Source organism: Myotis yumanensis, unplaced genomic scaffold, assembly GCF_028538775.1.
Source record: "Myotis yumanensis isolate MYYU_CA2020_CCGP unplaced genomic scaffold, mMyoYum1.0.hap1 SCAF_18, whole genome shotgun sequence".
Classification (NCBI taxonomy): domain Eukaryota; kingdom Metazoa; phylum Chordata; class Mammalia; order Chiroptera; family Vespertilionidae; genus Myotis; species Myotis yumanensis.
The window spans coordinates 22,280,649-22,294,639 of NW_027223769.1; the positions used below are offsets into that span (position 1 = coordinate 22,280,649).

The 13,991-nt window shown below is 42.1% G+C and overlaps 1 protein-coding gene across 1 annotated transcript; it reads right to left on the reverse strand.

Moving 5' to 3' along the window:
- Positions 1-3,930: 3,930 nt before the first annotated feature.
- TERF2IP (TERF2 interacting protein) lies at positions 3,931-13,966 on the reverse strand. The gene is made up of 3 exons (XM_070397749.1): positions 13,212-13,966; positions 7,338-7,492; positions 3,931-5,156 (listed from the first exon to the last, which is right to left on the reverse strand). Exons 1-3 carry the CDS (start codon positions 13,879-13,881, stop codon positions 4,764-4,766), a joined length of 1,218 nt encoding a protein of 405 aa, XP_070253850.1. The 5' UTR covers positions 13,882-13,966; the 3' UTR covers positions 3,931-4,763.
- Between the last annotated feature and the right edge of the window lie 25 nt (positions 13,967-13,991).

The following is a 13,991-nucleotide window of genomic DNA, read 5'->3' on the forward strand; positions in this document are numbered from 1 at the left end:
AAATGCTGACACGCCGAGTTCAAAAGGTTCGCCATCACTGCTTTAGGTCAACTCCTGCAATCCCCAAATTTTCAGGGAAAGGTACAAACTTTTCTGAGTACTGTTTCCACATGAAAAGGACACTCAAGGATTCCAGTTGTGCCTCAGTGAACATTTTCAGGCTCTTTTCCACGTAATGCAAAGCTCACTTTCAGGAGAAGGAAGACAACATCATTCTCAGGGAACCTGGTCCAGGCCTCCTTTCTTTGGAGGCAGGATCAGTGCAATTTAAAGGACGGTAAACAAGCCCTAGCTGGTTTGACTCAGTAGATAGAGCATCAGCCTGCAGACCAAAGGGTCCTGGGCTCGATTCCGGTCAAGGGCACATGCCCGGGGTTGCAGGCTCGATCCCTAGTAGGGGGCGTGCAGGAAGCAGCCAATCAATGATTCTCTCTCATCATTGGTATTTCTCTCTCTCCCTCTCCCTTCCTCTCTGAAATCAATAAAAATATATTTTTTAAAAATAATAAACTATGAACTCATCCTGTTCAGGACCAGACTAATGAAAGGGCAGGAGAAACCACTTGGAAACCCAAATAAAAGTTCTACTCTGTTGTGGGCATGGGGATATGGGTGAGATACTCATACCTCCTGTTACACACCTGATAGTTCCTGATTGTTTCAGATTGGCTTCTCTCCCCTTTGGCTCTCAGCAGTTCACACTATTTTGCCATCTTTCACAGTCTTAACACAGATCTCTTTGCTCCATCCATTTTGCTCATGACCTAATAGTTCTAAAATGGAAGTACTTTATTGATTATCTAAATAATAAGCAAAAATAATAATAATACCCAAAGCAATCTATAAATTCAACGCACTTCCCATTAAAATACCAACGGCATATTTCACAGACCTAGAACGAACTCTCCAAAAATTCATCTGGAATAAAAAAAGACCCCAAATAGCTGCAGCGATCCTGAGAAAGAACAAAGTAGGTGGGATCTCAATGCTAGATATCAAGCTGTATTACAAAGCCACTGTTCTCAAAACTTCCTGGTACTGGCACAAGAACAGACATATAGATCAATGGAATAGAATAGAGACCCCAGAAATCGACCCGAACCAATATGCTCAATTAATATTTGACAAAGGAGGCAAGAACATACAATGAAGTCAAGATAGTCTCTTCAATAAATGGTGTTGGGAAAATTGGACAGATATGTGCAAAAAAATGAAACTAGACCACCAACTTACACCATACACAAAAATAAACTCAAAATGGATAAAGGACTTAAATGTACACCGGGAAATCATAAAAATACTAGAGGAATCCAAAGGCAACAAAATCTCAGACATATGCCGAAGCAATTTCTTCACCGATACAGCTCTTAGGGGATTGGAAACTAAAGAGAAAATAAACAAATGGGACTACATCAAAATAAAAAGCTTCTGCACAGCAAAAGAAACCATCAACAAAACAACAAGAAAGCCCACTGCATGGTAGAACATATTTGCCAATGTTATCACCGATAAGGGTTTAATCTCCAACATTTATAGGGAACTCATACTACTTAACAAAAGGAAGATAAACAATCCAATCAAAAAATGGGCAAAGGACCTAAATAGACACTTTTCAAAAGAGGACATTCAGAAAGCCGAGAAAACATGCTCAAAGTCACTAATCATCTGAGAAATGCAAATCAAAACAACAATGAGGTACCATCTCACACCTGTCAGAATGGCTATCACCAACAAATCAACAAACGACCAGTGCTGGAGAGGATGTGGAGAAAAAGGAACACTCCTGCCGAAACCGGTTTGGCTCAGTGGATAGAGCATCGGCCTGCAGACTGAAAGGTCCCAGGTTCAATTCCAGTCAAGGGCATGTACCTGGGTTACGGGCACATCCCCAGTGGGAGATGTGCAGGAGGCAGCTGGTCGATGTTTCTCTCTCATCGATGTTTCTGACTATCTCTCTCCCTTCCTCTCTGTAAAAAATCAATAAAATATATTTTAAAAAAAAAAAGAAAGAAACAGGAACACTCCTGGTGGGAATGCAGATTGGTGCAGCAACTATGGAAGACAGTATGGAGTTTCCTCAAAAAACTAAAAATGGAACTCCCATTTGACCCCGTGATCCCACTTCTAGGAATATATCCCAAGAAAACAGAAACACCAATCAGAAAGGATATGTGCAACCCTATGTTCACATCAGCACAATTCACCATAGCGAAGATCTGGAAACAGCCTAAGTGCCCATCAGTAGATGAATGGATTAGAAAACTGTGGTACATCTACACGATGGAATACTATGCTGCTGTAAAAAAGAAGGAATTCTTACCATTTGCAACAGCATGGATGGAACTGGAGAGCATTATGCTAAGTGAAATAAGCCAGTCAATGAAGGAAAAATACCACATGATCTCACTCATTTATGGATAATAAAGACCATCATAAACTTATGAACAAAAATAGATACAGAGGCAGAGCAGCCTCGAACAGACTGTCAAACTACAGCGGGAAGGCCAGGGAGGGTTGGGGGGCGGGAGGGAGGGTGAGAGATCAACTGAAGGACTTGTATGCATGCATATAAACATAAACAATGGACATAAGACACTGGGGGGTAGAGGAGGCCAGGGGATAGTTAAGGGCGGGAAAAAAAAGGAGACATATGTAATACTCTTTGTAATACTTTAAGCAATAAAACAATTTTAAATAAATAAATAAATAAGCAAAAAGGTCAGTTCCTTTATGGTTTTTATACCTAAACCAGAGGCCCGGTGCACAAAAATTTGTGCACTTGGGGTGGGGAGGTCCCTCAGCCCGGCCTGTGCCCTCTCACAGTCTGGGGCCCCTCAGGGGATGACCATCTGCTGGCTGAGGCCTGCTCCCCAGGGGATTGGGCCTAAGGTGGCAATCAGACAATCTTCTGGCAGCCCGGCAGCCCTCGGGGGATATCCACTTGCCGGCGGGAAGCAGACCTAAGCTGCAGTCGGACATCCTTAGCGCTGCTGAGGCAGGAGAGGCTCCCATCACCACCGCTGTACTGGCAGCCATCAGCCTGGCTTGTGGCTGAGCAGAGCTCCTCCATGTGGGAGCTCACTGACCACCAGAGGGCAGCTCCTGCATTGAGCGTCTGCCCCCTGGTGGTCAGCGTGTGTCATAGTGACCAGTCATTCCCAGTCTTTCTGCTGTTAGGGTCAGTTTGCATATTACCCTTTTACTATATAGGATAGAGGCCTGGTGCTCGGGTGGGGGCCGGCTGGTTTGCCCTGAAGGGTGTCCCAGATCAGGGTAGGTGTCCTGCTTGGGTGCCTGGCCAGCCTGGGTGAGGAGCTGATGGCTGTTTTCAGGCTGCCCGCACCCCCTTTAGGGTGGGGGGTCCCCACTGGGATGCCTGGCCAGCCTGGATGAGGGGCTGATGGCTGTTTTCAGCCTGTCTGCACCCCCTTCAAGGTGGGGGTCCTCACTGGGGTGCCTGGCCAGTCTGGATGAGGGGCTGAGGGCTGTTTTCAGATGGGCCAAGCCTGCAACTGAAGCTCCCAGTCGCTCCTTTTTTTCTTTTTTTTTTATTCTGGGATTTATTTACCTTCTGTAATTGAAACTTTGTTGCGGCTCCAGCTCCGAGGCCAGCTGGCTGAAAGCAGGTATCTGGGGTTTGTTTAGCTTCTATAATTGAAACTCTGTTGCTTACGGAGCTGTTGCTTTCAGAGCTCAGAGCTGTGCCGCGGCAGGCGGGGAACCTTGGCTTCCTCCATCGCTGGGGCAATCAAGCCTCATGTTCGCTTCAGCTGCATGGCTGCTGGCCACCATCTTGGTTGGCAGTTAATTTGCATATCACCCTGATTCGCCAATGGGAAGCATAGCGGAGGTATGGTTAATTACCATGTTTGTCTATTATTAGATAGGAAATTTTTGTGAATATAATCAAACACTTATTGGACACTCAAATACAAAGTTCCATTTATTTTCAATAACAAAAGCAACACAACAAAGAGGAATTAATTCACTAATTTTTAAGTCTAACACAACCTTATCACAAAATTGTCCTCAACAAATAGAAACACATTATTACTATTAACCAAGTAAGACTATTCTTGAGACTCTTTAAACAAAACTGGGTGATAGGTAAAGAAACACATTAGATGCTTGACTGACAAGGATTCAAAGAACAGCCAAGGAGCAGGGTCCCCAAATATTGCTAGCAAAGGAAACATGGGGTTTTCAAAGTAGTTGACAGATCCAAGTTAAACTTTTCCATTAACTGTCAGATGATCTTAGAAATCCAAGCTCACTGGGGGATGCAAAGGTTTGGGGTAATCCATGTTCAAGGTCTTGTAATGAAATCTTTCCATATTTCTAAATCCTTGACTTAGAATCTATCACAATCTAGAGGAGCTTCTGCCAAAGGACAGGAGGCTCTTTATTCACACTGCCTGAAAAGACCTGTCTTCCAATTTTCTTCCTTTAACTGGGTTATTAGTTCCTGTACAATAAGATACAGGTTCCATTCCAAAAAAAGATTACTATGTAGACCAACCTCTCTCTGGTTTATATTTTCCTTCAAGAAACACTGATACTGCCAGGGACAGCTCTAAATATATCCAATATCTTATTTTTATCCTACACAACTCTGCATAGCTACAAAATCTTGGACTCACAGAGCAATGACAACATTTGGTCAGAAGACATGTCAGTTCCAACATAAAAATCTCTGAAGTTCAATGGTCACAAAATATCACCTCATCTGCCACACCTCTTTTCTTTTCTCGTTATCCTGTCAATTATTTCTTTCGGAATTCAATTCTCCGAGCTACATTTTGAGCACCAAATTTTTTGACCAATGTATCTCGGGCATCCTCATCACCCTTTTGCAAATCTAAGTCATCCTGTCGGGACCAAATGGGATACCCATCAGCCCTCTGACCAGACTCTAAAAAGGAGGTGGTAGCCTCCACCTCACCACTATTTTTTAGGAAGGCCTGTGTAACTGTTGACAGATCCAAGTTAAACTTTTCCATTAACTGCCGGATGATCTTAATTGCAGCTCCTACTTCTGGTGGAGAAACTTTTCCTTCTTCTTCCTCATCAGGCTGTGTTTCTGAGTCTTCTTCAGGTGTGGGTGGATCATCATCACACATTGTTATGTGTATTTCAAAATCAGGGCTTTCCTCCACCTAGAGAAAGTGATAAATAAAACTAGTCTAATTACCCAGTTACACTTAGTCTTGCAGTATCTGGTCTCTCCCAGTTACCTTCTCCTTGCCCTTTTCACTCTAATCACACTGGACTTCCTCCAGTTTCTTTAATATGCCATGTTCCTTCTTACAATTTGTCTTGAATGTGTGTCTGTGTATGTATATGTACGTATTTATGTACATTTGTGATAGCAGGCTAAGAAAAATGTGTGTGCAGGTGGGGTGTGTGTGTGTGTACAAACGTGCATCTGTGTGTATGTATATGTATAATTATGGTATCCCAAAAGAACATTAGAAGCTACACTGAACATGAAAAAAATATACATATATGCATACACATGTGTGTATTTTTGCATTAGATTATTTGGGGTATTTTTTGTTTTGTTTTTAAGAATACTGTTCTTTTTGTTTGTTTTATATATATTTTTATTGATATCAGAGAGGAAGGGAGAGAGAAAAACATCAATGATGAGAGAGAATCATTGATCAGCTGCTTTCTGCACACCCCCACTGGGGATCCAGCCCACAAACAGGCATGTGCCCTTGACTGGAATCAAACTTGGGACCCTTCAGTCTGCAGGCCGATGTTCTATCCATTGAGCCAAACCCCCACTGGGGCAATGTGCAGCATTACATTATTTGTTAAAAGTGCCTTCATTACATTACATTATTTGTTAAAAGTGACTTACATTACTTGTTAAAAGTGACTTCATTCCCAAATTGTAAGCTCTATAAGGACAGAAATTGTATCTGTTTTGCTTATCATTAATCCATCCCCACTACATATCAATGGCTGCATATAAGTAGTCAAAAAACATTGCTGTAGGCCCAGCTGGTTTGGCTCGGTGGATAGAGCGTCAGCCTGCGGACTAAAGGGTCCTAGATTCGATTCTGGTCAAGGACGCAAACCCAGGTTGTGGGCTCAATCCCCCAGTGGGGGTGGTGCAGGAGGCAGCCAACTGATTCTCTCTCATTGTTGGTGTTTCTGGCTGTCTCTCTCCCTCCCTTCTTCTCTGAAATCAATATAAAAACAAAACACACACACACACACACAAACACAAAACAACAACATTGCTGTATTAGGGCCTCTTAACTATACTACATTTAGCCACATTATAAAATACGTTATGTAAGAAGAGACCTATGTAGGCCATGTTTGGGAGTTGTTGAGAGCATTTGGAAGTTTATGGAAAATTAACCTATGTAATATCAAATAATAAAAAACTCAGATTACACAAGGCAACAATCCCTGAATTCTGCCAATTCTTGTGCATTCCTTCACTCACCAATTACAGAAACTTCAAATTATTTTTCTGATTTAGACTGAGGCCTAACCACTTTTTGTGTGTTAATAAGAAAAGTTCATTTAAAAAAACCTTTTCCCCCCAGCCAGTGTGGCTAAATGGTTGAGCTTCGACCTATGAAAAAGGTCACGGTTCAATTCCCAATCATGGCACATTGCCCAAATTACGGGTTCAATCCCCAGTGTGGGGCGTGGAGGCAGCCAATCAGTGACTCTCTCTCATCAGTGATATCTCTATCTCTCTCTTCCTCTCCATTCCTTTCTGAAATCAATAAAAATATGTATTAAAAATAAATAAAATATCCTTTTTCTTAAAGAAGATATGCACATATAATTTGGAGTTTTTTTCAATTATTGCTCATTATTTTATGGCTCCTGCCTTACTCTATAATGATGATTAAATATGGGATTTCAACAGATTATTAGAAGTGAGACTGAATATGGAAGAGCTAAAACTTTCCTAAAAGGCTAATACACAAAAAACAACTTGCTTGGTTAAGAAATTTAACTTTTTAAAATTATATTTATGTTCCTGAGAAGCACAAGAACATTTTTATAAAATGCTAACTTTGAAAAACTTATACTGAGATCAAAGTACTAAAAATGGGATGTTTTATACTGTTTAAAAGGAATTTGCCCCAACTTTTCTACTTATCCCCCTCAAGCTTTCCTGTCAAAAGCAAAAACTACATGCCTGGAACCTGTATCAGTCACACTTTCCGTTTCCCTCTTCCACCTTGAACTTCTCTTTTACCATTCTGGGCAGTGGGTATATAAAAAGGGTAGATGGGAGGACCAATTTCAAAGGAGAAGAATGCAGATACAGAAAAAAAATGAGTTAAATCTAGTTAACATACCACAACCTCCTCAAACCCCCGGGTGGCTTCTATAAGCATCTTTTTGACTGTTTCTTCATTCTCCTTGATCTCTTCCTTTATAAATTCTTCTTCCTCTTCTTCCTCCTCTTCCTCTTCTTCTTCAGGCAAGTCGGGAGTTATCTTATTCTGTGGTTCTATTACAGAGAAGAACAGCACAGATTAGAATGAGCCTCTTTTACAGAAAACAAAAATATAGTGCATGCTCTGTGAGCTCTGGACCAAAAGCGAGCCTGTACTTTTTTTTCCATTAGAAGACATCTGTTTTTTATCAGAAGGAGAAGAAAAACATAAGACATGCATATTCAATAATTTCTGCTCTTGCTTCTGAAAAATTGTACTATCCAAATGGTGGTAATTTTCCTAGGTCCTTATATGTAAAATAAAAATACTCTTCAAGCTTAATGCATTTTTTGTCTTGTATTAATGGATTTTTCAAATTAACAAAACTGGAATAAACTGGGTTCTCTGGGAAGCAGATCCTGAGGTGGAAGTTACTATATAAGGTGTTTATCAGAGAGCATGCCTGGGAAAACACCCATTGAAGTGAAGAAAGCAGAACGGGCAGAGAAAAACTGAGCTGTGAAAGAGTGCCAACAAGGCCTCATCTGAAGCTAGAAGGTCCTTCAGAGTTGACCCAGTTGGGGCAAGGGAGCCAAGACTTTAAAACTGTATATAGATCAGTCACTGGATACCAGCCGCTCTAAGATGATAGGACTTTAGGCAAGGCAGCTCTTCCAGCTGCTAAAGGCAGATCTGGGGGCTATACCACAATCTACCACATACTATCTACACAAAGGATAGATGGAAGTATTTTTGTGATGGAACTATTCTATATCCTGATTTTTGGTGGTGGTTACACAAATCTATACATGTTAAAACACATAACTGGGAAATGGTCCGACAGTTCCTCAAACTATTACACATAAAATTAGCATATGCATGAGCAATTCCATTTCTGGGTTTTTGCTCCCCAAAAATGAAAGCAGGGTCTCAAACAGATTTTACTATACCCATACCCATAGCAGCATTATTCACAATAGCCATGAGACAGAAAAAAACCAAATGTCCATCAATGGATAAACAAAAGGTGGTGTAGACATACAGTGGAATATTATTTAACCTTAAAAATATTGCCAGAACCGGTCTGGCTCAGTGGATAGAGCGTCGGCCTGCGGACTCAGGGGTCCCGGGTTCGATTCCGGTCGGGGGCACGTGCCTTGGTTGCGGGCACATCCCCAGTGGGGGTTGTGCGGGAAGCAGCTGATCGATGTTTCTCTCTCATTGATGTTTCCGGCTCTCTGTCCCTCTCCCTTCCTCTCTGTAAAAAATCAATAAAATACATATTTTTTTAAAAAAACAAAAAAGTGGAATTGTGTGTAAAAAAAAAAAAAAAAAAAGTGAAATTCTGACACAATACATTATCCTAAGTGAAATAACCAGGACAAATATTGTATGACTCCACTTATATAAAGTACCTAGAAAGACTAAATTCAGAGACAAAATGTAAAATAGCGCTTGTCAGGGGCTGGGGGAGAGAGAAATAGGGAGTGTTTAATGGATACAGAGTTTCAGTTTTGGAATATCAATAAGTTCTGATGTGGATGTACTTAATGCCACTGAACACTTAAAACCAGCTAAATGGTAAGTTTTATGTGATGTGCATTTTACCACAAAAAATAAATTTTGAAAATGCATAAACTGCCCAAGACAGGGTGGCTCAGTGGTTAAGTGTCAATCTATGAACCAGGAGATCATGGTTTGATTCCCAGTCAGGGCACATGCCAAGGTTGCGGGCTCGATCTCCAGTGTGGAACGTGCAGGAGGCAGCCAATCAATGGTTCTCTTTCACCATTGATGTTTCTATCTCTCTCTCCCTGTCCCCTCCTCTCTGAAATCAATTAAAAATATGTATTTTAAAAATGCATAACTGTATACAAAATTAAGTCAATTTTCTTTTATATAAATTTTTAAATAGTAATTTTTAAAAAGCGTTATCTTTTGGAGATAATGCTGAAATAAATAAAATGCATGATGCCTGGCATTTACTTCAAAATAATACCAAAAGTCTGCCTGGCTGGAGTGGCTCAGGTGGTTGAGCATCGTTCCATGCACTGAAGGGTTACCAGTTCTATTCCCAGTCAGGGCACATATCTGGGTTGCCGGTTTGATCCCTAGTCAGAGAGTTTACAGAAGGCAATCAAGCAACTGGTTAATGTTTCTCTCTTTCTCCCTTCCTCTAAGCATGTCCTCAGGTGAGGATATAATAAATAAATAAATAATCTTAAAAGTCTGGATTGAAAGAAATAGATGTAAAAAAATTGACCATGAACTATAATCACGTGAAGTTGGGCAATGGGTACATGCAGTATAGTTCATTATACTATTCTACTTTTATAAATGTTTGAAATTTTCTATAATAAAATGAACAAATTATAGTTCATTCACAAAATGGAATACAATGCAATCAATAAACAAAGAATGAGTTGAAGCAACACAGACACAAAGACTTCAAGGTCTATCATTATTAAGTTAAAAAAAAACACACTGCAGAACTGGTTTCTAGTATATACTACTATTATCACGAGCAAAAAGTACACATAACAAGGACAATAGTAATGGCTGCCTCTGGGAGAGGAACCAGGGGAAGGGATATATAGCAAGGAGACTTACTTTTCACTATTTGACCCTTTTGTGTTCTGTATATCTGTAGGATAAATTCCTAGAAGCAATATTGTCTAGGTTAAGGGAACAAGCAATTTAAACAATGCCCTTCAAAGAAATTGTATCAATTTTCTTCTATTAACAATGTAAGAGTGTATCTGTTTGCATATACCTCACTAATTTTGGATATTACTCATTTTGTTAATTTTTGCCATTTGATAGATAAAATATGACATTTCCTTGCTCTAGTTTACTTTAAACACACATACACACACTTATTATTTCATAGTTTCCATGGATCAGAAAGTCCAGGCATAGCTTATTTGGTCCTCTGTTCAGGGTCTAGTTTATTTTTATTTAATAACAATATTTCTCCATTGTTTATGGCCATTTATTTCCTTTTCTGGAAACTTCTTGTTCCATTTCCTTTGCTCATTTTTCTACTAGTTTTTCTTTTTTGGTTACTAGCTTTTGCAAGCTCTTTGGACATTAAGGAAACTAACTCTGTTGCAATGTATTGGAAATATTTTTCCAGTTTGCCCTCCGACTTTATCATGAGAAGTTTTTATTTTTTAAAACATTAAAATATGTTTTTATTGATTTTAGAGAGAGAGGAAGGGAGATAGAGAGATAGAAACATCGATGAGAAACAATGATCTCCTGCATGTCCCTTATGGGGATTGAGTCCGCAACCCAGGCATGTGCCCTGACCAGGAACTGAACCAGGGACCTCTTGGTTCATGGGTCGTCGATCAATCACTGAGCTACATCTACTGGAAAAAAGCTTTTAAGTAATCAATTTTGGAAAATGTTTCCTTAGTCTTTTTGATTTTAGGATTATCACCATGCTAATATTAAAAAGTATATTCACATTTTCTCTTACTCACTTTAGGATTTTAATTTTTACATTTAAATGTCTGATGATCAAAATACTATTTTGAGTGGGTGAGTCAGCCTAATTTTGTCCCAAGTCGCAAACGGCTTGCCAGCAGTCCTAATATCACTGATTTAAAAGCAAGGTCCTAAATGATCTACTTCGCCCACACACCTAGCCCTGTCCTCTCCTAGAATGCTCCCTCTCGTTTACTCCATTCCAGCCACAGTGATTTATTTGTTGCTCCAAGAAAATATTTCCACTTCAGGGCCTTTACACTTATTCCCTCTATCTGAAACACTTCCTCAGATAACCAACCACCTGGCTTACTCTCATTTCCTTTGGTCTCTGCTCAAATATCAGCTCATCATCGTGACCTTCCCTATACCCCTATGGAAAACAACCTCCTCCCCAACCTTTACCCTGATTTTTCTCTATAGCACTTACCACTTCTCAGCTAGCATGTTAAGCTCCATGACCACAGGGACTTTAACTTATTGTTACATCCCAGCAGGATAACAGTGTCTGGCACCCAAATCTCTGTTGAATGAATAAATCTGAAATGTCACTTTTAACAAAAACAAAATTCTACAAAGCATACCAAAAGGAGAAATAGATTTTACCTCCCCAGACTTTAACTGTTACATAAGAGAAGGGAAGTAGAGAGAAAGCAAGCTTCTTTAAACAAATGGGTTTTTCAATCTAAGTTCCAATAGCCATTATTATGTAAAAAGTGAAGTGCCTTAAAGCCTTTGCACTGAGCACTAACCAGGCCTGCGTCTCAACATTCAATTCACCTGCCTTAAAAACTCACTTCTTGGCTTAATGGAGAGCGTGGACCTGCAGACTAAAGCGTCCCTGGTTCGATTCCAGTCATCGGCACATGCCGGGGTTGCAGGCTCGACCCCCAGTGGGGAGCATGCAGGAGGCAGCCAATCAGTGATTCCCTCACATCATTGATGTTTCTATCTCTTCCTCTTCCTTCCTCTCTGAAATCAATAAAAATATATTTTTTAAAAAAATTCACTTCACCCATGAGACCAGGAAGCGACTTCCAATAGCCAAGAACCTTCTTATGTGGATATACATTCAATTAAGCCAAAACAGAAAAATAGCCGAAACCGGTTTGGCTCAGTGGATAGAGCGTCGGCCTGCGGACTGAAAGGTCCCGGGTTCGATTCCGGTCAAGGGCATGTACCTTGGTTGCGGGCACATCCCCAGTAGGAGATGTGCAGGAGGCAGCTGATCAACGTTTCTCTCTCATCGATGTTTCTAACTATCTCTCTCCCTTCCTCTCTGTAAAAAATCAATAAAATATATATATTTTTTAAAAACACAGAAAAATAAACTGATCTGGCTTGCCTTTAAAATGGTTTATACTGAATCTACCTGGACACAGGAGAAATATGTCCTCAAACTGGTGGTTGCCAGAAGGCAGGGGAATGGGGTGGGGGTGGGGAGCAGGCAAAATAGGTAAGGGGGACTAAGAGGTACACATTTCCAGTTATAAGTCCCAGGATGTAATGTACAGCACAGGGCAGGGATTTTCAACTTTTTCCATCTCATGGCACCCATAAGCTGATTACTAAAATTCTGTGGCACACCAAAATATATATGTTTTTGCCCAACTTACCAAAGAAAGGTACAATTTTGATTCATTTACACTGGAGGGCTATTGTTGTGTTGGCTGCTGTCATTTTATTACTTGACAATCTAAGGGAAACGAGGTCAGTGCCTCTGTCTAGTCAGGTATTGCACGTTGGTGAAAATTCTTGCAGCACACAGTTGAAAACCGCTGGCATACAGAATACAGTCGGCAACCTTGTATGGTGACTACATTCATGGTGATCATTTCGTAATGCAGACAAATACCTAATCACCATGCTGTACACCTGCAGCTAACATAATATTGTATGTCACCTATAATGCAATAACTAAATGATTAAAATAAAATAGGACGACTCTCTGAACTATCTCTGATAAAGTTTATACCCTCGAAGCTGGTTCCCCCGCTGCCTCTGGGGAAAAAAACTGGATAGCTTAACTGATGAGTAGACAGAGAACATTTTCTAGATATAGTACTTTTTTTTTTACACCCTTTGAATATTAAACCGTGGCAATATCCTAATTATTGAAAAAAGGAAATCGAAGAGATTAGAAAATGGTGTAATTTTACCCGGATGTCAAAGGGGGGAGGGGCCGGACGATGACACCAAAGCCGCCAAAAAGGACGCCAGACGGGACGGGGATGGAGGGCCCGCCCCCACCAGCACCAGGACAGGCGGAGGGACCCGCACGGTCGCAGCACCAGGCCTCACCCCCGCTGTCGGCAGCCTCCGGGTCTTCCTCCGCTTTCCGCTTGAGTTTCTGGGAGGACGGGCTCACGGGGGCGTCCCCCAAAAGGTACTTGTGCTCCTGGCCCCGCAGGTGCTTTAGGTAGCGGTCCTTCAGGGACTGCCACGAGTGCGGAGTGAGCGCGCTCTTCTCCATCGCTTTCCACAAGGCGTTGCCCGTGACGGAGCTGGTCGAGCGGGCATGTTCCTTCACGTAGGTGAGGATGGCCACGTCGTCCGCGTCGGTGAAGGCGACCCGCCCCGTGAGCGGCGGCCCCTCGGGCTCCACGGCGGCGCGCTCGGCCGGAGCCCCGCTCTTCGTCTCCGCTGCCGGGTCGGCCGCCGGGGCCAGGCCCAGCCGATAGACCTCCAAGTCGAGCCTCTCGTTGCGCTCCACGCAGTCTAGAATGTACTGCGTGGAGATGAAGTCGCCCGAGGCCTCGGCCGCCGCCTCCCCGGGCTGGGCCAGCAGCACGGCCCCCGGCTCCTGCACCCGGCACAGGGTGCCGCCGCCGTGCAGGATAAGCGTCGAGAGCCGGCGTTTCGCCGGGCTGGGACGCACGTAGAAGGATATGGAGCTGCCATCTTCCCTCACGAACAGAGTCGAGGAATGAGTGGGCCCGTTGTCTTTGCCCACATCCATCGCCTCCGCCATAGCTGACGCAGAGGACGAGAAGAACTAGGCACGGAGCACCACGAACGGACCTGAGGTACCGCTCCGGACGCCGCGCCTGCGAAACCCCTCACTGCGTCTGCGCGGCGGTA